Source organism: Muntiacus reevesi, chromosome 5, assembly GCF_963930625.1.
Source record: "Muntiacus reevesi chromosome 5, mMunRee1.1, whole genome shotgun sequence".
In the NCBI taxonomy this organism is placed as follows: domain Eukaryota; kingdom Metazoa; phylum Chordata; class Mammalia; order Artiodactyla; family Cervidae; genus Muntiacus; species Muntiacus reevesi.
In genome coordinates, this window is record NC_089253.1 from 67,318,561 (window position 1) to 67,346,388 (window position 27,828).

Below are 27,828 nucleotides of genomic sequence, written 5' to 3' on the forward strand. Positions count from 1 at the left end.
TCACAACCAGAATAACCACATTCAGCTTTGACAAGAACAAGTCTCATTACTTTTCTTAAGATGTGCTCCAGATATTTGTTCTTTTGGCTCTAAATTTAAGCATGCTGCTCAACTTTTAAAATGGATTACATATTGGATAACCAATCTTAAATTATTATAACAAGAAATAAAAATTCTAAAGTGGCAATATTCCCTGTGACTATGGCTTTGAATACATATGTCCCTTAGTCAAATCAGTGAAAGCATGCTGAACCAGGAAGCCACACTTACATAATGCCTTGTTCCTATGGGTTGTGAGATTGCAGAAAAACTTGCTTTTAAGGGAAGTTGCATAATCATTTCTTATTCTCCAGGAGAGCTTCAAGGGAGGGAAAGGCAGAGACTACTATCTGTCAAGGGTAGTTTGGCTGCAATGCTGCCTCAACACATGAGAATGGATGTTACAGTCCCTTCCACATCAGAATGAGCATCTCTGATGATGCAACGGATTCGGGCCACTTTCCACATCTTCCCAGTTGCATCACTATCAATCGCTGGCCGCAGGAAGGAGGGGCTGTTCCAATCTCCCTTACAATTACCACCCTAATTATTACATTACACTTTCACAATTTAATCCCTTTATTTGCCTCACTGCCTTTTTGAGGCTAAGTAAGAACCACGGCAGGACGCCCGCCGATGTAGCTAGCAGGATGGCAGGGTAGCCGGAGTGCCTCCCAGCTGCCAGCTACAAGCACAGCCAGGTGGGCGAGTCCAGAGTCTAATCTGGACAGTGACATGTCTGTCTCCTGCTCAAAAGCCTTGGAAGTTGCTCTCTCCAATATGGAGTAGAACTGAGCACTAACACATCAATGCCAAGAACCACCCTGTGCTTCGCCCTGGGAAGCTTTTGGTAGCATTTCAGCATCTAAGGAAGAAGCAGCAACAGAATTCCAATTGCTCTATTCCAGGGATCTCTGGGAAGTAACTACCACATGGCTATTAATAGTTCAGCAACAGAATTTCTTCCTTTCTTTTTTTTTAAACAACTGTCGGGACATGCTTGCACATACCCAGTGGTCCTATCTTTAGGACAACATGCTGGAAAACATACTGAGGACCAAGTTGTTTAATAATGCCCCCCCAACCAAACACTTTGGTATTTCCTCAAGGCTGGAGACATTTATAGGAGGAATTTACCTCAATCCACAAACCTCTGGGAACTAAGCTTTCAGAAAACGTGGCTAAACTGAATCTCAAACCAATACACTGCCAGGCCCACAGTAGATTCTGAGTCAATATTTATTGACCCTGAGTCAATAGTTAGACCCCGAGTTGTGTAAACGGAATTAACAAAATCAAATTACTAACAGTTTAAACTTGAGATGCTCTGGAGCATCCATATTCTAATATTGTGGGGCGATGGCTGCTAAGAACCCCCAAATTTGAAGTGTTTTCCTTCTCAAGTTTTGCAATCTAGTAAGTAGGCTGAGGGGGTACCAGTGGTGAAGAACCTGCTGCCAATGCAGAAGACATAAAAGAGGCGGGTTCGATCCCCGGGTCAGGAAGATCTCCTGCAGGAGGAAACGGCACCCCACTCCAGCATTCTTGCCAGGAGAATCCCATGGACAGAGGAGCCTGTCATAGCGTTGCAAAGAGTCAGACATGACTGAGCATCTGAGCCCATGAGTAGACTGAAGGGTTTCCCTGGTGCTCAGTGGTAAAGAACTTGCCTGCCAATGTAGGAGATACAGGTTCGCTCCCTGGGTCAGGAAAATCTCCTGGAGGAGGCGATGGCAACCCACACCAGTCTTCTTGCCTGGGAACCCACGGACAGAAGAGCCTGGCAAGCTACAGTCCGTGGGGTCGCGAAAGAGGCAGACACTACTTACCGACAAAGCAACAACAGCAAGAAGAATGAAGAAATATGTTCAAATGCCCCAAAGTGAGAGGAAGCTTTGCATACAGACCATCATTGTTTTTACTTACTCACTTTACATGTGATTTTGTATTTCATTTTATCCAGAAGCATTCCTTGAGGTAGGTCTTAATGCCTTCAGTTTACAGATGAGAATAAAGGAAATAAAGATCCAGTGGATGAAGGATTTTTGTAAGAAAATGCTAATAAAATATGGCGATGATGATCCATTAAATATGAAGATACAGCTAGGAAAATATTTAGGTAACTCATACGTACTCACACTAACTTGGCTTGTGTTCTTCAGTTAAATCTATGAAAGGCTATGAAAAGATGAGGCTGAAAGATCCATTCTATTATATAAGTTACAATTTCTTGAACAACTGCACACTTTAACTCTTTAACTGCCATACATCAAGGAAACAATCATGTGATGGACAACACAAAAGCAAGTGGGAGATGGAACCACCTGTTGCACTAAGGACACTCACTATAGTTTTCATTGCACCTGGGTGAGATTTGCTCTTAAAAGAAAGGGTAGAAGATAACTCTGTGCCCATAAAGGGCTTCAGAATCACCTTTTGTTGGAACATTTAGAAGGATTAGAGTTTAACAAACATCATCTCTTTTGCGCTTTAAAAACCAGGAAGCATGTCACAGTTATTAAACTGATTCCAGTTATGTCCGACAAGAGACCAGTAGATGACAAAGGAGAGTTACCAGCACTAAATCAGTAGCAATATGGTAACAGGGCTGTGGTTCCCAAACTCTGAGCATCAGTCACCTGGAGGGCTTGGCAAAGCACGTATTGCTGGGTCCACCCCCAGGGATGCTGATGGAGGCAATCTGGGATGCAGGATGGGAATACTCTGCCTTTCTAACAAATCCCCCAATGATGCTGATTTCCTGAATCAGAGCTCACACTGAGAAACACTGTTACAGAACACAGCACAGTACAGGGCAGTGGTTCTTAACCTCAGATTTCCCTGAAGCATTAACTAGGAAGCTTTCAAAATCCCCACTTGCCCTGGCTGCACCCAAGGCCAATTAATTCTGAATTTGGGGGTATGAGCCCAGATATCAATATTATTTTACATCTCCAGGTGACTCCAGGGAGCCTGCAAGGTTGAGAACCACTGATACTTGGGAAGACACACTTGTATCCATTACTGATTAAGAAGATAACACTTTGGGTTTGGTTTTGTTTTGGCTACACCACAAGGCTTGTGGGCTCTTGGTTTCCCCACCAGGGATTGAACCTGAACCCTCAGCAGTGAAAGCGCAGAGGCCTTAACCATTGGACCACCAGGGAATGCCCAGAAGATATATTTCCTAAATCACTGAGCAGAATAGAATCACTGGTGTGCTACAGGCCCTCAATAAACAAAGATTCTTTCCTTCCTCTATTTTCTTGAAAGTGTACCACAAAGGATACAGATAGGTGAAATGTCATTTTCTGTAAGGATATATATATATCTACAGCTTTGAAAAGGAGTTGAGTTTTGTACTTGTGGATTCCTAGTTTAAAGGTCACAAACAAATCTCAACCTTAGTTTCTACATTTTTTTTGTGGGAAATAATACTGCCATTTGTAAATCTGGAGATCTATGAAGTTTTGGTATGTCATATATGTTGGAGGCATATTTTATAATTAGATATAGTTTGGTAGTTTTTTATATGAATTCATTAAAAAGGTGGGGAAAGTGTGTCTAACCACAGGAAAAGAAGTAAGGCCATAGAAAATTAAATTTGTCTCGAGAGGTGATTCTCAAAGTGTAGTCCCTGGACCTGCAATAGCAGCATCATCTGAAAATCTGTTAGAAATATCAATTCTCACACTCCTACCCAAGACAGAGCTAATGAATCAGAAGCTCTGGGAGTGGGTGATCTGCATTTTCACAAGACCTCCAGGTGAGTGTGAGGCATACTCTAGTTTGAAAATCACTGGTCTGAAATATTTATTATTTCAGCTCTAAGAAGAACAGAAGAGGTAAAAACACAATTTATCCAGGGCATAGATAGGGCTCCCCTGGTGGCTCAGCAGTAAAGAATTCACCTCCAAGGCAGGAGACAGCCAGCAATGCCTGTGACACGGGTTCGATCCCTGGGTCAGAAAGAACTTCTAGAGAAGCAAATGGCAATTCACTCCCGTATTCTTGCCTGGGTAATCCCATGGATAGATGGGGTTGCAAGCATTGGACACAACTCTGTGACTAACCTCCCACCACTACCATCCTGTACACATCAGTTGAGTTGCTATCTAGACCCCCACTGCTCTATTAAGAGCTGTGCGCTTTTAAAACTCCACCCAAAGCTTATTACCATTCCATCCTTGGAGCAGTAAAGATGGAATTGATAGGGAGCAAATGGAGGGGCGGAGTCTATTCCACAAACCCTCCACTATCAATTTTAATCTATTTCTATTTTGTATGCAAGATAGAATTAAGATGGCAAAACTAGATCAGCTAGGACAAGACCCAGGAAAACCAACTAACCAACCATGACGTGAGGGGAGGAGGGTGGGTATCCAGGCGCAAGCCTCACTCACCTTGAATCGTCCTCTTGAAGAATGCCTTGCAGGCTTCACAGGACGCTACTCCATAGTGGTACCCAGACGCGATGTCGCCACACACTAAACACAGTCTCTTGGGCATCGAGTTGAGCATGTATTCACACTTGGTCTGGGGATCTTCAACGATGGTGCTGGAGCAGTCATCATACAGTTTCCGGACAGGCCCACTACCTCCGAGGATAGGAGCAGAAGGGTAGAGAGGCGGCGAGTCAAGTCCGTTCTGATGGCCATTCATGGTTGAACTGTAGCTCCCGCTGGCGTCTGAAGAACCACCTGGGCTGTGGTGGTTGACGCTGTCCGTCAGGGAGGCCGGGCTGGAGGGTTCCGTCTTGATGAAGGACGAACAGCTGGAATCAATGTGTCGATCTTTGTTTGACATTCTGCAGAGAAGCCTGAGATGGAGGGAGATACAAACAGAAGGAGAAAGAGGAAAGTGTCAAACACGGAGACCAAAAAGAGGTAGAAATAAAGAGAAGGTGAAAAAACAAGAGGAAATGGAAGGGAAGATTGAAGGAAGGGAAAAAAAAAGAAGACAAGAATTCATATGTTAAAGACTTGGCTCCTTGAGAGTGCTGCCTAAGAGCTGGGGGCTACACATCATTCGGTAGTCAATATCTCTTGTTCTACAACAAGGTAATCAGCATAAGGGCGTGACAGGGTTACATCAAAGTGCCCAGACAGACCATAAACAAAAGCGCTAAGGGATCCATTTCCTTTCATTTTAATACCTTTCTCTTGGAGAAGCACTGTCAATATCTAAATCAACTCTCTAGATTCTAAATTTATCCACGGAAGGAGAGTAATTTGTAAGGTCTGTATCATTTCTAAAATTACATTTATCCTCACTCTACTTTTCTCTTCCATTTTCTGATGTTGCCATCATTGTATTACGAGCAGAACCCAACTTTTATTGTCAAGACTGAACAGATGATTCCTCAGCTCTGTAATTACTGTTTGTCAGCATGCTTCCATAAGCATAACCGTGTCTTTTATTGATCTAAGACACATAGGGAATATATCCTCACTCACTTTGCCTCTTTATTTAAATTGCTCTATTTCCTAGACATTGAGCGATATAGAAAGATTTCAAGGATAAGATTCTCGCCAATGTTTAAGGATTATTTCCTCGAGCCCACAAAACAGGGAAATGATTACCGGCATCGATTGATAAATAATGTACATGTGTTTATGTGTATATGTGTTCATGTGTGTGATCTACCACCGTCAACAACAGGAATCACTAAAAGCCATTTGAGCCTTCAGTCTACCAGAATAAATCAATCTATCTTCAGTCTATCAGAATAAATCTGATATTCTATACTCAGGAAAGTAAGGATGTATCAGATTTTGTCTGGAAAAAATAAGACTTGCGGTGGTCTCTTTTTCTCCCCTTCCTTTGCTCTTTTAACATCATACCTCCTAAAAGGAAATATGATGAAGCATCTAATCTGATGAACTCTCTCTCTCACATGTAGAAGAAACAGTCCATCCTTCTTACTTCATAGGACCCATAAGTGATTAAATTTCTGAACAGGTAATTAGATGAAAAGATGTAATTGGTCCTATTTTCTTTCCGGTTAGCCACAGTGCAAAACCCCTTTCAGCAAAGTCTCTAAGAACCTTCTGAGAGCCCACTAGAGGAAGAAGAGGTGACAGTTGAGAAAAAGACTAAGATAATTACTTCCCAGTGGAAAGCTGATTTATGGGAATCCCACAGGGTAATGGTCATTCACTGGAATTTGGGGGAGTATGTCACAGGATAACCAAAAGGATGCAATTACCGCTTTCCCTATAAATCTAATGATATTTTATCACTGCACAAATTTCATGCTCTCCTCTGGGCACCCCCCTCCCCAAATTCCCCCGCTGTTCTGTTACTTTCAAACGAAGAAAAATACGGTTATTTCCTATCGGGGAAGGTTCACGGAACGGTTCCAAGAAGGGGGTCTTCAAGTGCCTCTAGAGCCAGAATACGCCTCCTACCTAGTAGATTTCCCACTGGAAGTTCTGTGCTGCTTTCTCAAGGAAAGCAAGCTCAGGATGTGAAGAAAACAAACAGGCGGGAGAAATCCACAAAAATACCTTCTTGCTTTCGCCCACCCACTCATGTTGTCCTTTCCTGGAGAAGGAATGAAAGGAAAAAATATCCCCCTTGGCAGCCTGAACCAGGCTTCCGCTCCCTCCCACCTCGGCTGCCTCGTCCCCGTCACTGTTAATGAGCGTTGTAATTAATAGATCGCTCTCCTTGTCTCCAGGCTTGCACCCTGGGCTAAGCACTTTTCCTCAAGTCAACGTTTGAAAGAAAGCGGGTCGGCACTGACTTACAGCAGCCCTGCGAATTCCTTTTAATTTAAAGCACTTACCCCACCACTTCACTTATTACCTTATAATTACCGGACTGCTCGCACATACATTATGATCTTAGACTACAGTTAGAAGTTATTAGGGTACTAAAACACGCTTGCTCCCCTTTCCTCTCTCCGGCACTGAATTTCTCACAGCGATGACAATTAACTCTTTCGCCATCTGCTGTGAGGCACCATTTTTTAATCTTTTTTTTTTTCTTTTCTTTTTTTCAGTTGCTTTGAGCTGCTTAATCATAAAACAGATTATGCTTTCTCCAGGTCCTCTTCTCTATCTCTTTTTCTGATTGTCTGTGCTCAATGTTATACCAACTTTCTTTCCTTTGAACTTTTTCCTCATGGACTTCTAAAATGAGCAGAACTCTTCATTGGGGACCAAGGGCAGGAATCACCCTCCTATACATGGATGTTATTTGCAAAGTCACCAAATGTTTATGGGTCAAATGCATGCTGTTAATAAGGTCTTTGAAAAATTGGGTATCTCCAGCCAGCCGTTTCCTGGAAAATCTCAGACCCTAACTTTGCAGTTATCTGGATGGAAGCAAGAAAATTCACAAAGTTCATGCAGTCAGGGAAGCCTTGGGTCAGTGGCAATCTCTCTTCCTACACAAGTCTGGCCACTGCAGCTGTAAATGAAAGTGAACAAGCTGGATCTGTGCTGTAGGTTTTACAGATTTCTTCTCAGACGTGAACGGCTTCCTTCATGAACACTTTCTGCCCAGTGGAAATAATAATATAGCTGCCATTTATCAAGTGCTTACTAGGCATCAGGTACTGACCTGAGTACTTTACAAATATTTTCCTCATTTAATCCCCAAGACGGTCTTGGGAGGGAGATATGACTCTTTAGGACACACACCCTCAGACATTACGCAATTTCCTGAATGTCATACAGTTTGGAAGTGGAAAAATCGAGATTTGAACTCAGGGCTGACTCCAAAGTCCAGTGCAAGTAATGTCTTCAAGCCAGCAAAGCGTCTTTCAAGGTGTTCGCTGACTTTTTAAAAAACGGCCAAGCAGAAAAAGGTAGAGATGGCACATACAGAGGCTCTATGACATTCACACTCACCCCTGAGTGCAAAGGTGGCTGAAGGAGCCACCAGCACCTTGGCAACACGGCTGCCCTGTTGAGTCACCCTCCCCAGAGCTTGGAGTGACACCAAAACCGAAGCTGAAAGAACACAGTTGTCTCCTAATTACTACTTAGCTCATTACACTGAACATTTCCTAGACACCATTACATTATACCCTAAAACTACAGCGGGTCTTAATTCTCTCCCTCTCTGTCTCTGCGATTCTACAGCTCTATTATTCAAGCCTGAAATATTCACAACTATCTATAAATTCAATTGTCAGCTGGTGGGTTTTATTCTAGACTTCACTTCAATCTAAAATTAGAGGCACTAAAATTCACATTAACTCTAAGAGGAATGTAGTGAATAAGACTTTATTTCAAAAGAACACCTTTTTGTCAGAAAGAACCATTTTCAAGATGATGGCTTTATCTGGAGCCAAAGAGAATAGCCCGGTTCCACATTGTGCTGTTAACGCAGAAATTTTAGGTCACATTGGATTAATAAAAATCTAAATTTAGTTAAGAATTATGAATAGAAATAACATGTGTTGGAAAAATGTGGGAAATATTTATTTTAAAGCCTACGTAGAGTTGCTTTTATTATTTCAAGGGAAGTGATGGGAGGCACAAGGGAAAATGAGGAGCAACTTTCTCAAAATCTTTTCTGAGTGTACACCCTGAGAATAAACTGGGGAGAGAAATAACCATGTCAAGAATAACATTTAGTTTCTGTATAGGAAACAAAATTTGAGGGCTGTGACAGTCTTCTAGAAGCCAGGGACATTTTAGCGCTTTAGAAGGCATTTTCAACACAGTCTGAGATACAGTCTTCAGTATTCTATGCCAATCCTACATATGTTCTTTCATATAGCCTACATTGTTGTTTAGTTGTTAAGTCGTGTCTGACTCTTTGTGACCCCATGGACTGTAGCCCGCCAGGCTCCTCTGTCCATGGGATTTCCCAGGCAAGAATACTGGAATAGGTTGCCATGTCCTTCTCCAGGGGATCTTCCCAGATCAGGGATTGAAATCAAGTCTCCTGCATTGGCAGGCAGATTCTTTACCACTGAGCCACCAGGAAAGACCTTATATTCTATATATGTTCTATTATGTAATATATATATATATTTATATATAAAGTCTGATGATCATGCTTCCACATAGGAACTTCTTTTTAACTTTATTTTATATTGGAGTATAGCCAATTAACAATGTTGTGATAGTTTCGGATGGATAGCAAAGGGACTCAGCCATACATACATACATATATATATGGTCGGAAGAGATGGATACATGTATATATATATATATATATACACACACATATACACATGTATATGTGTATACATATATATATATGTATCCATTCTCTTCTGACTGTCCCTCCCATCCAGACTGCCACACAACACCGAGCGGAGTTCCCTGTATTATATAGTAGGTCCTTGTTGGTTATCCATTTTAAATTAGTGTACCTGTCTGTCCCAAACTCCCTAACGATCTCTCCCCACCATCCTTCCCCCCTGGCAACTGTAAGTTCTCTAGATCAGTGAATCTGTTTTCTGTTTTGTAAATAACACAGGAACTTTGTGCCCAGCCTTGCCTAAGGGGCAGCAAGAGTAAAATTTATCTTTGGTGCTAGATACTAGTCATCAAGCAAATAAAGCTTCCTGGTTGCTGGATTGTATAAAAATGTAATTTTAGAAAGTTAATTAGTTGTGTGTATAGGTGTGCATGTAAAAGGAGAAAGTGGGTGAAAAAAAAATAAGGATCAGTTAAAGTTGCTGCTGTAGGGGAAAATCAGATAATCTGTAATTAATATCCCATATATATTATAATTATCAAGCTTGATTTGAGAGATGCTACCTATATCCAGGTAAATGTGTGATTGTGAGTGAACTGCCGTGACTTTCTGGGCAATATATAAGTGTCGAGTGTGGTCTGGATTTCCCAGAAGAGACTTAAGCCTATGTTCCCCAGGCTTATATATAATTATATGTTATTAACCCTTTCACCAAAATATAAGTTCTTAACAAGCAGCTGCCTTTCGCCTTTTGAATTTTATACCAAACTGGAGTTCTTTGCTATTTTATTTCCCTCCTCAAATATGGTGAATCAATACAACACATGTGTACAGGTCTACTTTGACTTTCCTGATTGTAAAATGAAGGCAAGATTTTTTAAAACTTTTATCAGACCTATTTCAGTGACAGACACCTTAACAGCTAAATAGATGACAACAACTATTTTCTTTTCTTCCTTGTCATCCTTAAGGGCCCCAAAATACCCATCATCACTCTAGATTCCAAACATTTTATCAACATAGCTCCCACATTTTTATGTATTAACAATGAAGCCAGCAAACCTGCAAGTTAACAAATAAGAGAGAAGAAGACAGAACCTGTGACTTTCCTGGTGGTTCAGTGGTTAAAGAATCCACTTCCAATGCAGAAGGTGTTGGTTCGACCCTGATCCGGTACCTAAGAACCTACCTGCTGTGTGGGGTGGCCAAAAAAAAAAAAATCCTTAATTCTCTCACTGAGTCAGAGAATTTCAGGGTTGAAATACAAGGTGCTCAAGTCCTATCACTCATCACTTACCTATTCAAAATGGGAACAAATCTCTAGGAACTGGTCAATTTTCTACCAGCTGAAATCACCCGATTATGAATATTTCAGTATTTTTCTTTCAAAAAATAAGAAGCGTTTATTAGGCTGTAGGTTTGGGGTTTTGCTTTTATGCTTTCAGAAGAAAACCTCCAAGACTAAGGCTGCAGACCCCAGAGGCCCAGGCTTCAAAGCCTGTAACCCCAGCAGCTCCCCTGGCGGAGTCTGAGTTACAACTTCAAGCACGCCACTTTACAATGAGCTTTTTTTTTCCCCTCCCTGCTTCAATTAATTGCACTCTCGTAAAGTGGCAAAATGTGAATCACTTAGTAACAAAATGGGCACCAGCTGCTATTGTCAGAGAATGATGATGCTGAAGAAAGAGAAAGCAACGGAATGAAGTGTCATGTCAGAAATCAACGGTGCAACGTGTGATTTGAGAAAACATGACTACTTTACAGAGACAGGGTGTCATTATGGCATCACAGTAATACGCTGCTTTGACAACTGCTGGGTCTAACATATCATCATTGCATTAAGGTACACTGGCTTAGTTGGGGAAAGAAGACAGAGGATTTTTTCTTTTAATAAGAAATATCTCCAGGTCTGCCTGGTTAACCCAACAGAAGGAGCTCATTAATTGTAAAGAAAGAACTGTACATCATGATTCACACACTCAGAAAGATTAAAACATGTGCACATGTACGCACCCACATAAACACAGATATCATTTTAGGTCTTCTTTAATAAACGCTCAGGTCCGTCTAACGCAAGAAATGTCTGCCTAACAGAATCACAAGGATGTAGTGGCCGGTTCTTGATTGTTTGAACAAGTAACTTGTGCATTTAGTCTAAAAGACTCTGTGCAAGCAATACCAGTATGAAATGGCGAAGGTAAAAACCTTTTCAAGTTTCAAAACAGCAAAGTCACATCACTCTCCAACTGTCCTATTTTGATTTCGCCCCAGTGCTATTTTGTTTTTCTCCTACTCAGCTGGTCACTGAAATTAAATTTTACAATGGTTAAATAAATAAAAGACTCTTAGCAATTTACTCTGTCAAGGACAACAGTAACCCAAGAGCTCCTCACAACGCTGGTGTTTGAATTGCTGACAGATGTAGCTAAGTTGTATGAGAACCAGGGGCTAGCTCCTTCAAACGACACATCAGAGCATCTATCTAAGCCAAACCCTTTGCCAGTTCTATCAAACGCTTTACCAAGCAAAGAAATTTAGGACAAAAAAGGAGAGCTGCAACTCATTTCTGGTGAGCTGATGAAAGGAACACACCCAAGAATATAACTTTATGTGTGAATGTGTATGTGGGTGTTCAGTCACTCAGTCATGTCCGACTCTTTCAGACCCCTTGGACTGCAGCCCACTCGACTCCTCTGCCCATGAAATTTCTCAGGCAAGAATACTGGAGTGGGTTGCCATTTCCTCCTTCAGGGGATCTTTCTGACCCAGGGATTCAACCCACGTCTCCTGAATCTCCTGCCTTGCAGGTGGATTCTGTATTGCTGAGCCATCAGGGAAGCCCTTGTATAACTTCATACCTAGGGCTGAACCATGACCAGGAAGGACTTCGTTGAAACTCTATCTGCTTTTAGGACTGCAGAGTTCAGTGATCTTTTCTTATTCAATTTTCCTCTGAAACTAGGTCTGTCAACTATCCTGGTATAGTCACTGAAATGCCACGTCCTAGGACTCCCTCCATCCCAGACAAACCAGGATAGTTGGCCACGCAATTGGATGTAGAGAAATACCTATACAACCCTGTGCCTCTCCTTCTGCTGTTGTACCTAAAACAAAGGAAGGGAAATGGATTATATTCCTTTTCGGTAAAGAGAAATGCAGTAATAACACCAGGGGTGTTCTAAGTGTATGGGTCAGGAAGTGCCAGCATCCTTATCTTACTGCGCCATACCAGCCAGAGGTCACTACCCATCGCCACGTACTATTTTGGACATACGAAATCCCAACTGCTTCCATTTGTATTGCCAGGTGATTTCTGATGCTTCCTGGTTGATAAACTTTATTAATGGGAAAAGAAACGGTTCTGTGATATCACAGTATGTTGCTCATTATGGTTGTTGACAGTTTCTGTATTTAAGGATTCGATCTGATCCAGAGGTGTTTAGTAGTGTAATTCATCCTTAGCTTGTTTTCCTGGACCTATTTCAATCTGGGGGTGAGCATCCCTAGTTTATAGCTCTAAATACAGTAAGTGAGCTACTGGCAAATCAATAAAACTGTTAAATGCATAATAATACAGGGTAATTGCATACATGATGCTTTGCATTATTAACTGTCTGAGCTTTTCTTTAATATAATGGGCACTCATGTAATATAGAGCAGCTATAAGTCTATAAAATATACACAGTTTATACGAACCGTGATTCTGCTTAAAACTCCGGCTAATCACCTACATCAGCTTTGAAGGAAGACTTTTCCACTGCCAAGTCAAAATCAATTCTTATGACATTACTTTATAACTAACATGATATTTAACTGATGATGGCTATTAGCTATTATACAGATTGCCTTCAAGGACCGAACAGTAGGGGGAAAATACCACTTAGTTTAAACAAACTTCTGCCATGTAATCAATATTATTGAGGCAAATTAAGTGTCTTAACAAGTGTGTATATTTGCCCTAATGCAGCTTAATTAACTCTATCCTCACCACTGCCCAAGTCCTGGTCACCTATGGCGTCAGAAGATAAAAAATGTCTAGTTAGAAACTCAGACGCACAACAGATGCAAAACAAGCATTTTTATCTCCAGTCTCTAAGAAAACTTCTTTCTTTACACACGTCACTCTCCTGGGACCCAAAGTCAGAGGCCAGGAGGGCTTTAGAATTGTGTACCCTATGTCTTGATGCAGGAAATGTCCAAGTGTTGACCAGACTGCTATCCCCAGGCTACAGTGAAACAGCCCTGGGCACAAGGTGGGGACCACTACCAGAAAAAAAAAGAAAAACAAAAACCAAAAAACCCTAAGAAAAATCATCAAAATGAAGCTTAGGATATATGCTGAATGTAACATTTATTTGGTCTTAGAGATTTACTATGCCATCAGCAGACCTCCTCTGCAGTAAGCTTTCTAGAGAAAGGAAATCATCTCCTCCTTCTACAAATCTCTGGTCTTTCAAACAGAAATATGGATCAATAAAGTTTGCTTGTGTTCAGACAATTCCGTTTTCAAGCAGTCAAGGAGTACACCAAAGAGAAAAAGCGGACAGAGCAGTGGGGGGGACTGACAGCTAAATGAAGACCTCCTCACAGCATCTCGCTAGAGGAGAAATAAACAGACATTGAGCTCATAGAAAGTCTATGCACTGATCTTTACAAATTACAATCGAATATAGATGCTTTACACACACACTGCAGTGACGGAGTTCACAAATCAAATCCAGGTCAATGAGAGAGCTGAGGCTGTCTGAATCTTCCTTTCGTATTCTCTTTGCTACACTGGAACAGGAAATAAGAATGCTATCTGGAGTTGATGTAAGGATACTGAGATCATAGTATTGATGTCACCCTTTACTCATTAAGAAAATGTTTTGTAAAAGCGATTACAATGACCAATAAGCCAGCTGCCTCCATAGAGATAGGCCAGTTCCTCTGGAGTGGAACTCTGCAACATCCCTGGAAACCAGGTGAATCACAGTAGCAAGAAAGCCTAGATGCTGAGGAGGAATCCTTGTTGAAATAAATGTTGCTTCGCATTTATAGGGACATTTCTGTCTTAGAGGGAGAGTCACGGTACCACCGCAGATAATAAACCACATCTTTTCCTGCTGGACAGCAGTTAAACTATATTTATACTTTTAACTTAATAGCTTAGTCTGCAGTAGTTAACATCTGGATGCAAAAGCAGCTGTCTGGGGTGATGCATGAGAGCAGGGGTTACCATGATGTTCTGTTGGTATCAGGTGTTGTTCAGCTGAAGTAGGAGCGTAGGGGGAGGGATGGGAGAGGGAACAGCTAATTATTAATCCTAAGATTCCTTCCTCTGAATTCTTTCTTTTAAAAAAGCATGTCATTGAGCTAGCTGCCTGAAGAGAAGGTGAAGCTTAAAGACCCAAGCCACTATTTGCAGGCAAGGAGTAATAACATAGATACACACACACATTTAATTCAAGCCATAGAAGTGACGAAGGATTTGTTCTGTAGCAGAATGGATTTTGTAAAAGGGATTATGCAGCAGTGAGACACCATCCAGCGAAGCCAATGGAAGCCACCGAGGGGCCAGGATTTCAGATCTGGAAGGACCCACTTGTGGTTTGTCAGTCAAAGATCCAAAGACAAACATGCAGAGAAAAATTTCTAAAATCTTCTCAGTTCTGGAAAACTGATTCAAAAATGTAGGACACCAGAGTTCTCACACTTTGGCTGTTTCTCTCATTTCTCAGGAAACCCTGCCTTCTTACAAGGCTGGAGGGAGGGGGAGTGTGCTTCCAGGTTGGGGGTCTGGGGCTGAGTGACCTAAGGCAGGCCGCTAAGGCACTCTGATCCTCTATCTTCCTTCTTATTTGTCAGATGAGAGGATGCGCTGAAGTGCTTTTTAAAATAACTCCTGCCCTTTAAAAAAAAAAAAAAAAATATATATATATATATATATATATATACATACATACATACATATACATTTTACTCAAATAAAACCCACATGGCTTGTGACTCAGATGAGACCTGAGAGCAATGAACTGCATGAACGTGCATTTCCCAAACTTCTGTTTGTTTCCCTGACTGCTCCTGCACTCAGCCACTGTTGAGGATCAGGGCAGGGCGTGCATGTGCTGTGTGTGTGTGCAGGAGAAAGAAAAAGTGCTCCAACAACTTGCCACACAACAATGCAACTGCAGCAATGGCATTCAACTGAGTAATCCTTCCCAGTGGGTGACAAAGGGACAAACAGATCCACGATCATTTGCGGGAATCCGGGGAGCAGGAATCTTGGTTTTTTTTTTTTTTCTCCCCTAGAAATGGTTCTCTTTTTGCTCATTACGTTTTTGGTAGGAGGCGTTGGCGGAAAGGGCAATTCCCTGCAATCAGTGTTTAAGTGAATGTTTGTCCCAGTGTGTGACGCCACGCTGTCAGCACGCAGCGGGGAGTCCTTGAGTTGTTACTACATTTGATTTGACTGCCAGTAGGAAGCTTCATTTCTACCAACTGTTAGTTGCTCGCTCAAAGAATCTTCTCTTCATTTCAGGAGTGATTTTTTTCCCCCCTTTCTTCTATTTTCTTTTCCTTGATAGGTCATGAGTCCAAACTTGCATGTGGACAGAGGTAACTTTAGTTCTTCTCTCCAAGGCTGGTCAGACCTGAGGGTCTGGCTGTAAAGAGTCCAGCCAGTATGTTCAGAATTTTGTGTCTCTCATTTAGATTCTCTGCACTTTAATTCAGATTTCATAGATCATCATAAGGTCAAGACACACTGGTCTGGCCACATTGTGGACACATGTTTTTACTTGGCGGGGTTTATTTTAGTTGATGGAGTAGACATTTCTGCAGCTCTTATCAACCAAAAAAAAAAAAAAAAAAAAAGCCTTGTCACTCACCTTTTCCCGCAATTTTGTTCAACTATCTGCTATTTTGGTGACTGCTTCCAACATCTCTACAATTTTTCTGATCTGATAACTTTACTACTTCCCATGAAAGCATCTCTCTTCTCAAATAATGATTCTGATAATTAGGATTCTCAAACAGTACCTCTGACAAGAACTTCTGACAGTGAAAAGCATCTTTAGAAACAACAAAAGCATATGATGAGTAAAAATGATGGGGGGAGAAAAAGAGAAGGAAAAATTCCTCAGAGATACGATGAAAATTCAGGCTGAATGGAAAAGTAATTAACACGGAAGAGCTAAAACTGTAATTAAGAAAAATTTCATTACAGGGAGGCAGGTGAGTCTGCTTTTCTGAATATGACAAGGGGCTGTGTTAAAATAAAATAGAGGCAGGTTTCGGGGAGTGGAGCAGGAAAGCCATGTCTTTAACCAGATCAAATTCTCGAAATTGGCTGTCAAGACAGGATTGTTGTGATTTATACCCGTCTATCAAGTGCCCGAACGGAGAGACAGAGAGGAGAGAAACAAGCTGCTGTCGCTTCCATTCGCAAAGAACCTTTAATTTCCACAGCACCATCTGTTACCAAATCTAATTCACATTCCCCCTTAATCTGGTTTAGTTCCATAATACTAATTCTTTTCCAACCCCTAGGAACACAAACCACCAAAAAAAAAAAAAAAAAAAGGGCTTTGGTTCTTGGTGAGTGAGAAATTGAATATTATAGAGTTAAGGTGTAAAGGCTCGGCGGCTTAAGTGAATCATGCTCTTCCCCATTAAAATGTCTTCCTGGTAAAGGGATTTGTTTTCAGCCAATGCAGAGATATGAAATTGTTCACATTTGGGGTAAAAAAAAAAATGCTGATATAAAAGTAGGCCGGGGACATGAAAGGAGAGGTTGTCATAAAATACAATTGTTGTCAAGTTTAGTCACTTTCAGAACTGGCTATAAAATCACTTTGTCATGGTTTTCACATAGAGAAAGCCTGAAATTGTACTTTTGTTAAGGAAACTGAGAATGATGTATATATTCAGAAAAAGTAGAGAAGGCTGGGCTGGGGGTGGGGGAGAACCTGAAGGGAAACCTAAGGAAATGAAAATGGAAAAAATTTATATATAATTTAAAATAAAGAGATGTATGTTGGTAAACACATGTCCATCTCCCCCAGTCCGAAGTTCGGTTAGCACAGACTTTTGATCCAACATCACTTCTGCTCTTAGCCAATATAATAACTGGCATTCACAATAATGAAAGCTGTGGAGCTATAAAATTATAAAGTGCTTTCTGCATCAGAGAAAGATTAAACTATCCTCAGTAAAGACTTAGTGCTAAATGTATTTTACTGCTTTCTAACTCTGTGAAAATTTGTTATCTATAAAGGCAATAGTACATGAAGATCCATAGGCAAACTTTACAAAACGAGAAGAGACACTGTCTGAATCCTGGGGTGAGAAGTTTTGATTACACATTAAGCCAACTGGCTCACTACCTCATTCTTCTACGAACATTAGAAGAATCATCCTTTTGTTCTCTAATCCAGTCACTCAGAAGAATAGCTGGTCTATGTCATATCAACCACTCAGTAAATCACTGGCAAGATTATGATCAAAATATTTTCATGACAGACATAACTGTAAACCAATAAATACATGTTTTATGAAAAAACACCTTAACATGTAAAATTGATCACTGAACTGGTAGTATCTTCATACTTGATTTAAAAGATATCCTAAATCTGTTACATAAAGATGCATTTTTTAGGAAAGATTCTCTCACTTTATGATAACACCTTCTGATTACCTAGGTAGATATTTTCAACTACTAGCAATAAGAGTCTGCTTTTTAAGAAATGTGGTAGATTATGAAAGAAGATAAATCATTCATGACATTGTAAGAAACAAGAAAAGTGGAGATGAGAATAAATATGCTTATATATGCATAAGCATGTGCACATACACACACACACATATATCTCCTATAGAAACATCAATGGATGTCATACATACATATAAATGATTAGAGATTCTAAAAATGGTATAATAGAAAATAACAGTATTTTCAATATTCATTAAGGAATATGCTAACCCTGACATCCCTAAATTATACAGAATAATTTGTATTGTGTAAGTTTTAGGGTTTCTATTACAATTGAAAAAGAAACTTTTGTTTTCTTCACATCCATAGGAATTCACAACACCAATGATACTAAATGCTGGTGAGGATGTGAAGCAACTGGAACTCTCATACATTGCAGGCAGGGTATAAAATAGTACAGCAGTTCTGGAAAAAGAGTTTGGAACTTTCTAACGAAGTTAAACATACACTTACCACATCACAAGAATTCACTCTTAGGTACTTACTGTCTAGTCTCAATAGAAGTTATCTGTTTATCAATAGAAGTATCTATTGATTCCTATGCCTTGTTGTTGTTTTTTAGCCACTAAGTTGCAGCCAACGCTTTTGCAACCCCATAGACCGTAGCCTGCCAGGTTCCTCGGTCCATGGGATTTCCCAGGCAAGAATACTGTACTGGGTTGCCATTTCCATTTCCAGAGGATCTTCCCAACTTAGGGCTCAAACCTGTGTCTCCTGCATGGGCAGGGGAATTCTTTACTACTGAGCTACCTGGGAAGCCCCACGTCTTAAACAGGCAGACTTAGAAAAATCTTCATCCACACCTACCTGTACTTTTGATTGACACATAAGAACCCAGTGAGTCAGGGAAGTGAGACAGAGGACTTATTTAAGGACATTAAGAATAAAGAGGTAGAATTTAGTCCAAATTCCAGGTTTCCAGGTCTGAGGTCAGATCTTTTTCTAACCTATGAACAGGACAAAGGATGAAATCAAGATTAGGCCCATAACTCGTGGACAAAGAGGGGGAAGAAAAGGGTGGGACAAATTTTTGAGAGAGTAGTATTGATGTGCATATACTACCGGGCTTCCTCAAGGGGTCAATGGATAAAGAATCTGCCTGCGATGCAGGAGACACAGGCTCCATCCCTGGGTCAGGAAGATCCCCTGGAGGAGGAAATGGCAACCCACTCCAGTATTCTTGCCTGGAGAAGCTCACGGTCAGAGGGGCCTGGTGGGCTACAGTCCACGGGGTCACAGAGAGTTGGACACGGCTGAGCGACCAAGCACATACACAGCTGATTTACGTCTCTATACAGGAGAAACTAACACAGCACTGTAAAGCGACTATCCTTCCTCCAACTTAAAAAAAAATACAAAAAAGAATTCAGTTCAGTTCAGTCGCTCAGTCGTGTCCGACTCTTTGTGACCCCGCGAATTGCAACACGCCAGGCCTCCCTGTCCATCACAAACTCCCGGAGTTTACTCAAACTCATGCCCATTGAGTTGGTTCAAGGTCAGGAGGGGCGGCCGTGAGAAGATACCCCTCGTCCAAGGTAAGGAGCAGCGGGCTGCGCCTTGCTGGAGCAGCCGTGAAGAGATACTCCATATCCAAGGTAAGAGAAACCCAAGTAAGACGGCAGGTGTTGCAAGAGGGTGTCAGAGGGCAGACACCCTAAAACCATAATCACAGAAAACTAGCCAATCTGATCACAGGACCACAGTCTTGTCTAACTCAAAAAAAATTAGGCCTATAATAAATAAGATTCTATTCATCTGAACAATAAACACCTCTTCATATTTTATTTTTTAAACACATGAAATATTTTTTACAGTAAACACCAAATAATTCCGTGCATCCACGTGCACATTTGGGAAGTAAAGAAAGCTAACCTGAGCTCACTCCTCATCGTCTTCCTCCAAAACAGGGCTCACGACAAAATGGCTTATGCAAATAGGCACAATTGGAGCCGTGATGCGGTCATGTGTCATTGTTAAGTAACTCATGATGGGCTTTTGAACATTTTTGGTTTGATTTTTTTGACATTTTACTTAAATTTCAAATATTTACTTATTTATTTGGCTGCACTGGGTCTTAGTTGCAGCGCATGGGATCTGCAGTCTTCACTGTGGTCTGCAGGATTTTCAGGCACAGCATGTGGGACCTAGTTCTCTGCCCAGGACCTCTGCACTGGGAGTGCAGAGTCCTAACCACACTAGAGAAGTCCCCCTGATGTGTTTTTGCAACAAGGAAGATTATGGAAATAAGGAAACATTAAAGATTTAAAACATGGAAATCAGAAAAAGAGGGGGAGTCATCTGATTTTTTAAAATATCTTTTAGATTATCAGTATAAACACGGTAAAAAAAAATAAAAGAGTCAGGGGGAAAAGTGCAATATATAAAACCAGAGTAGTTAAAATCATGTATTTCAAAAGAAATGTCTAATTCTATGGCGCTTTCAGGAAAGAAAACTTGCATAGTGACTTAAATCAATTTAAAAATAATTTCAACACCAATTTACCAGATGCTCCTCAAGTAGGAAGATGGGGGATGATGTTCCTTAACGGGAAGGAAAATAAATCACAGAACACATTTCTTTCCTTCTTTAACTTACATACACATGAAGGTTACAGCATTCAGTACTTAGCCAAGGAGAGATGGCATTACTGTACAGCTAATTCATGTTTTCCTGAAAAGAGGTTTCTGCAAAATAATAAAACTGTGTGAAATAAATAAATAAAACTGTACATTCCTAAAGATGAATTCAGCCACGTTTATCTCTGTCAGTGGCTCCAGACACACCCTACAGGTCAACAATCCTCTTCCACCCTAAATCTCACTTCTCCCCACCTTGTACCTCTTACACAAAATGCTTTGTTGTTTTTATTTAGTCGCTAAGTCCTGTCTGACTCTTTGTGACCCCATGGACTGCAGCCTGCCAGGCCCCTCTGTCTATGGAATTTCCCAGATAAGAACACTGGAATGGGTTGCCATTTCCTTCTCCAGGGGATCTTCCCAAACGAGGGATCAAACCGGTACCTCCTACACTGCAGATAGATTCTTTACCCCTGAGTCACCACGGATCCCCCATGCAATGCTTATTGATTTGTAATTCTTCCTACCAACCAGCTTTCCCTCTTCCCTGGAATGCATTTCTCCTTTCCTTTGCTCCAACATCTGGTCAGCTCCGATTCATTAATAAAACTTCTACTGAGTTATCACATTTCCAGGAAGTCTTCCCAGCACCACTTTCCTAGATATTCCCATAATTCCGCCAGCCTATTTCTACAACCGCATTTAACACGTTGTCTTTCCTGAGGATACTTATGTTTCCATCCCTCCACTTGAGGAGGACTGTACACTGATTTCTCTTCCTAAATTTAACACTGTGCCTGGGCTAGTGAATGAATGTACAAAATGTGAATTCACATCTGCAAAAAGTAGTGGACTTTAAATGTTGGGTTACAATTTTTTCTTTTTTTTACTTAGAGTATTGTTAATACAATCTCAAGAATCTGTGAGATAAACATTAAACATAGAAAATCTATTTTTCTATCTCCTTAGGTCAAAGTAAACCCTTTAAGAGATTTGATTGAAACGGAACAACCTACAAGATGAACTAGTAAATGATTATAAGATTTTTAATTAGATACCTTGGCTTTGAGTTCACCAACATTTTCATTCCTTAGTGCCAAACTAACTGCGGGCGCTGAGATGTTATCTACAAACCTCTGTTGGTGAATCTGTTAAATGGGAGCTATATCTCATAGTACAGGAAGTGTAAATAATTGTTTGCAAAGACAGTACTGAATTCAGAAGGATATCAATGAGTAAGAAGAGAAAGGCCATTTTAGGATGAAGGAGGATGATCCAGAAGTGCAGGGGAGGCTCAGAGAATGAAGGAGGGAGTGGTTCTGCAGAAGGAGATAGGGGATCTGGAATCTGCTACAGATTCAGAAAGTAGGTTGGCCAGACTGTGGAAGGTTTGAAATACTATGGTATGCACATTAGATGCCATTTTATAGGTGATGGGAAGCTACTAAAGATTTCCAAGAAGAAAAGACATAACCAATTCTGTGTTTTTATTAAACACAGTTTTGACAGCAGCAATGTCCATGTCATTCATCTCTATTGTTCAGGCATATCACCTGATAAAACAAACAGACCAGATCTCTGAACTCAGTGTTTAAAGGCCAACTTCGGAAGCTATTCTATCTGGCCAGATAAAGGATGAGAAGACTCTAAAGTGAAATGGTAGCAAAGACAACGAAAAAAAGAGGAGGCAGACAGATTCATAAAGGCAGGCATCATGAAAAGAGTTTTCTCCACCTCCAGTGATCCATAAATAATACATGAGAATTGATCAAGCTAAAATGATTTTAACAAAGTATACATATATATATATATTTTAAAATAAAGTAAGCTCCAATAATTTGGCCACCTGATGAGAAGAGCTGACTCACTGGAAAAGACCCTGATGCTGGGAAAGACTGAGGGCAGGAGGAGAAGGCGGTGACAGAGGATGAAATGGTTGGATGGTATCACTAACCAGTAGACATGACTTTGAGCAAACTCCGGGAGACAGTAAAGGACAGGGAAGCCTGGTGTGCTGCAGTTCATGGGTAGACATGACTTAGCGACTGAACAACAACATAAAAACAAATGCACATCTTGTGATGGAACTGTTCTTTATCTTGACTGTGGTGGTGGTCAGAGGAACCTACATTTACAATAAAACTACACAAAACTAAACACATGCACTCACACACACAGGCACAAATGAGTGTGCATGATGAGATCTAAAGTCAGTAAACTCTTTCAGGATCAGCCTCCTGGTTGTGATCTTGTACTATAACTGAAGGAGGTTACCACGGAAAAAATCTGGGTGAATGTATAGTATTTCTCTGTATTACTTCTTACAACTGCATGTGAGTCTACAAATATATCAAACTAAAAAGTTTCTTTTTTTAAATTAACATCTTTCTTGAAGACGTGGATTATAGTGCATTTGACTTGGCAAATCCTTGGCACTTTGTATGATGCTGAACTCATATTAATTACTTAATGAATATGTCACTTAATATGTTTGTTGAATAAATAAATGAACTGCAAAGCACGATGTTAACGATGTTAAAGGCATCATTATTCTTTATAAATGTTGTTATAAACCTCATCACATAAGTTCTATGTCTGGCTTATATTTATCTGACGTTACTTGAAATACCAAACTTCTGACATTAAATATCAGTTAATCAAGGTCATGAAGCTGATGGCATAGATGGTCCTCCATTCTACCACTTCTCAGAGAGTATGGTGAGCTCTAATGATAATGGTCTTAAGAAATATTAATATTATTTCATATATCCCAATAAGATGTCAGGATTTTTTTCCCTTTTTAACATTGAGAAAAGAAGTTATAATCACACAATGATTCTCAAGACAAACTTGTATGACAAACATGTTCTCTGTTTTACAGATGAGGAAACAGTATTGTGATAGAACTGGAACTTGAAATTTCTATGTCTAAACTTTGTTCTCTGAGCTACAAAATGCTGACCCACAAAGATTTAATAACAAAACTTTATAGCAGCCAATTAAACATGTCAACTGTAGTCACACATATAACTACTATCTTCTAAAGATTTTAGTTTTCAATACCTTTTATTAAACAACTGCATACTCAGTTAAGTGCTATGATTTACCTGTGATGACTATGCAAATACACAATAACAAAAATGGGACCAAAATAAAACAAAAAGAAAAAAAAAGTAGCTTATCCCCTTAAATGTCTAACAGCAAAGGATAATAATTTTGAAAAGTCAAAATCACTTGGCAACTTAGAAAATACTAGATTATTTACACCATAGAAAGGAAAAGCTAAAAGATGACTATTATTTAACTGAAACAGATTCAGAGCCTTCTAATAAGGAGAAATTAAATTATTTCACAGCATGAAAAACCAAAGCTAGATACTAGGTAGAACTTCCAGGCCAATTAGCTTTTGCCATTAATATCAAAACATATAATTAATATACATTAACTAATTTTCTGTGTCTCAGCTATCTATTAATTAAAATGCAGGTATTAATTAATGCTCACACTATCTAATGCAGAAATGTTGAGACACAAAAAGAAAATAGATATGAAAACCTTTGAGGAGTTTAAATGTTATGCAAATCCAAAGTGTTACTACAAATCTGTGAGACAAAATATTTTAATCTTTGCAATAATCAAATCAGAACATTAAGCTGCACCTACTTTTGAAATATAAATCCACACCTACCTGGGGTTGTCACAAGAAAACTAGTCAGCCTTTGGGATTTGTTGTAAATTACATTTGCTTAAACACTTTGATAACACATTCTAACTTGTACTGACTTTTCACCAACATTAGCTCACATTATCACCCAAAATGATCTCCTTAACTTCTCAGTACTTGAGATGAAGGGGGGATGCTAGGTGTTTACAGGAAAGCTTTAAAGGAACCAGTTTACAAATCTTTAGTATCTGTTATGTGCCAAGAATGATGTGGACACTGAAGAATAATGAAGTCTTTTTCCAAAGGAAAATGTGATGTGTTTCAGAGGTCAACATATCCATGCTAAGAATGCAAGCTGCATGAGAGTTATGTAAGAAAATACTGAGGTTTAGAACACCAACCTGCCCCAGCCCCTCCACCTACCATCAGATTCCATGTGGATGACACCTAATCTAACACAGGTCAGGAGAAAAACTCAGGTTAGAGATAAATTCTGAAACTGCTTAACTACACTAGGCCATCTTAGCTATTAACCACAAGAATAAAGCAAGAAAGTGTGGATAAAGCTACAGTGATCACTTTGGGGGAGAAAAAAAATGACACCTACCACTAGAGGCATAGTCTTCATGCAAGAACCATGGGGAATGTCTCTCTGGAGTGACTTCAACAACGCACGGTATCAGTCCCAATGGTTGTCAACCTCAGCAGCCTCTGAGTTACCCTCTTAAAGACCCAAGCTCCTGTCTCCTCTGTTTGCTGCTAAGGCGTGGCTCTCCTACGGCAGTGCATCTGACCACTTTCCAGAAGGCAGGCAGACAAGGCAGGGACATTCCTTGTTCTTACCCAAAGTCCAGGAAGGAATATGGAGGGAAAACAGGAAAAGGTGAAAATTAGTGCAGTTCATCTCATAAAAGACTTGACCACTGTTAGCAAGTAGCTGATGGGCTACGCAGGGGCTTTGGAATGCAGTGCTGCCACTGGTGTGCACGCGCGTGCACACGTGTGACAGCAGCTATGGCTGTGGAGAGCAGGCCTGGCGGAGCCCAGCCACGAGGGGGTGGGCCCTGGTGGTGATGTGGCTGCACTCAACATGCCAGCAAATTTGGAAAACTCAGCAGTGGCCACAGGACTGGAAAAATGTCAGTTTTCATTCCAATCCCAAAGAAAGGCACTGCCAAAGAATGCTCAAACTACCACACAATTGCACTCATCTCACACGCTGGCAAAGTAATGCTCAAAATTCTCCAAGTGAGGCTTTGACAGTACGTGTACTGAGAACTTCCTGATGTTCAAGCTGGATTTAGAAAAGGCAGAGAAACCACAGATCAATTTGCCAACATCCACTGGATCATCAAAAAGCAAGAGAGTTCCAGAAAAATATCTCCTTCTGCTTTATTGACTACGCCAAAGCGTTTGACTGCGTGGATCACAATAAATTGTGGAAGATTCTTCAAGAGAGGGGAATACCAGACCCCCTGACCTGCCTCCTGAGAAATCTGTATGCAGATCAAGAAGCAACAGTCAGAACCAGACATGGAACAACAGACTGGTTCCAAATTGGGAAAGGAGTAAGTCAAGGCTGTGTATAGTCACCCTGTTTATTTAACTTAAATGCAGAGTACATCACATGAAATGCTGGGCTGGGATGAAGCACAAGCTGGAATCAAGATTGCCAGGAGAAATATCAACAACCTCAGATATGGAGAAGACACCACCCTTATGGCAGAAAGCGTAGAAGAACTAAAGAGACTCTTGATGAAAGTGAAAGAGGAGAGTGAAAAAGCTGGCTTAAAACTCAACATTCAAAACAAAGGAAAATCATGGCATCCGGTCCCATCACTTCATGGCAAATAGATATGGAAACAATGGAAACAGTGACAGAATTTACTTTTCTGGGCTCCAAAATCACTGCAGATGGTGACTGCAACCATGAAATTAAAAAACGCTTACTCCTTGGAAGGAAAGCTATAACCAATTTAGACAGCATATTAAAAAGCAGAGACATCACTTTGCCAACAAAGGTCCATCTAGTTCAAAGCTATGGTTTTTCCAGTAGTCATATATGGATGTGACAGTGGGACTATAAAGAAAGCTGAGCACCAAAGAATTGATGCTTTTGAACTGTGGTGTTGGGAGAATACTCTTGAGAGTTCCTTGGACTGCGAGGAGATCCAACAAGTCCATCCTAAAGGAAATCAGTCCTGACTATTCATTGGAAGGACCAATGCTGAAACTGAAGCTCCAAAACTTTGGCCATCTAATGTGAAGAACTGACTCAATGGAAAAGACCCTGATGCTGGGAAAGCTTGAAGGCAGGAGGAGAAGGGGACGACAGAGGATGAGATGGTTGGATGGCATCACTGACTTGATGGACATGAGTTTGAGCAAGCTCCGAGGGTTGTTGCCAGATGGGGAAGCCTGGCATACTGCAGTCCATGGGGTCGCAAAGTCAGACACAACTGAGCGACTGAACTGATCTAGTAGCTGGGCTTCCCTGGTGGTTCAGTGATTAAAAAAATATATATCACCTGCCCATGCAGGAGATACAGGTTCAATCCCTGGGTTGGGAAGATTCCCTGGAGGAAGCAATGACAACCACTCCAGTATCCTTGCCTGGGAAATCCCATGAATGGAGGAGCTGACAGGCTATGGCCCAGGGGGTCGCAAAAGAGTGAGACATGACTTAGCGACTAAACACAACCACCTAGTAGCTACCTAGTTAGATATACATGATTTCAAGTCTCCTCCTGGAGCATCTACATCCACTTGTGAACTCCACAGTCATATCTAACGGAAATGAGCAGGTTTACTTACTCACAGTAAGTGATGGTGAGTTTCAGGCATGAATTTTACAGACAAGGGAACTAGGATCCACAGTGAGAAATAAAATTGGATGGCAGGGAGATCAAAGAAAGAGGAAACTGAGTAAGGAGCTTGGTGTTATCACTTCGGAACTTCTATAGGAGCAATGACATATAATACCTCTCTCCCATTCCTAAGGGACCAAAGATTCTGTGACAGAGGGAATTGACGCTTAGATAAAATGGATCTCTTGAGAAATGGTCATTCCTGTCCTAGCCTACCTCAACATGTTCATATTTCTCCCCAGTCTCCAAAATTCAGCTGACAGATTATCAAGCTCAGATAATAACACTGACTGATGTTGAGAACTTTATTCATTCATCCATCTTTCTATCCACAGAACCTCACAAAGCTGAAGGCTGCATGCTGAGGTCACAGCCAGCACATAAGTAAGGTTATCTGCTTATTTACCTGCACCGCTGTATCAAATATGCTGTCAAATTTAAGCTAGACTGTCTACTAAAATATCAGCTGCAAAAAACCCAAATAATGACGGCTGAATGATGGCGTGTGATTGGCTGACTATACTGAGCCCAGGGTGGTTGTTACCCTAGTCCTTTTATTAAATATGAAAGTCAAAGATTTATGTTATGGGTGATGAGGGCAAGAATGCTGTAAAAGTGAGAAAATATGGCAACAGTATGCTGTACATCACCAATGGGATAATTATTTATCTAAAAAGTTGGCATTCTTAGACTTCCAACATGCAGCGTATGAAATTCATATATTCAAAGGAGACATCATAATAACCTGCCGGCTGGTGGTGATG

General features: G+C 40.6%; 1 protein-coding gene across 8 annotated transcripts in view; it reads right to left on the reverse strand.

Moving 5' to 3' along the window:
- ESRRG (estrogen related receptor gamma) overlaps window positions 1-27,828 on the reverse strand; it is a 674,199-nt gene that overhangs the window by 189,129 nt on the left and 457,242 nt on the right. For all 8 annotated transcript variants that reach the window (XM_065938330.1, XM_065938333.1, XM_065938334.1 and 5 more), the window contains one exon: window positions 4,443-4,858. In XM_065938330.1, the coding sequence (XP_065794402.1) occupies window positions 4,443-4,845 (403 nt within the window). In that variant the 5' untranslated portion in view covers window positions 4,846-4,858. The remainder of the gene's footprint in view (window positions 1-4,442; window positions 4,859-27,828) is intronic.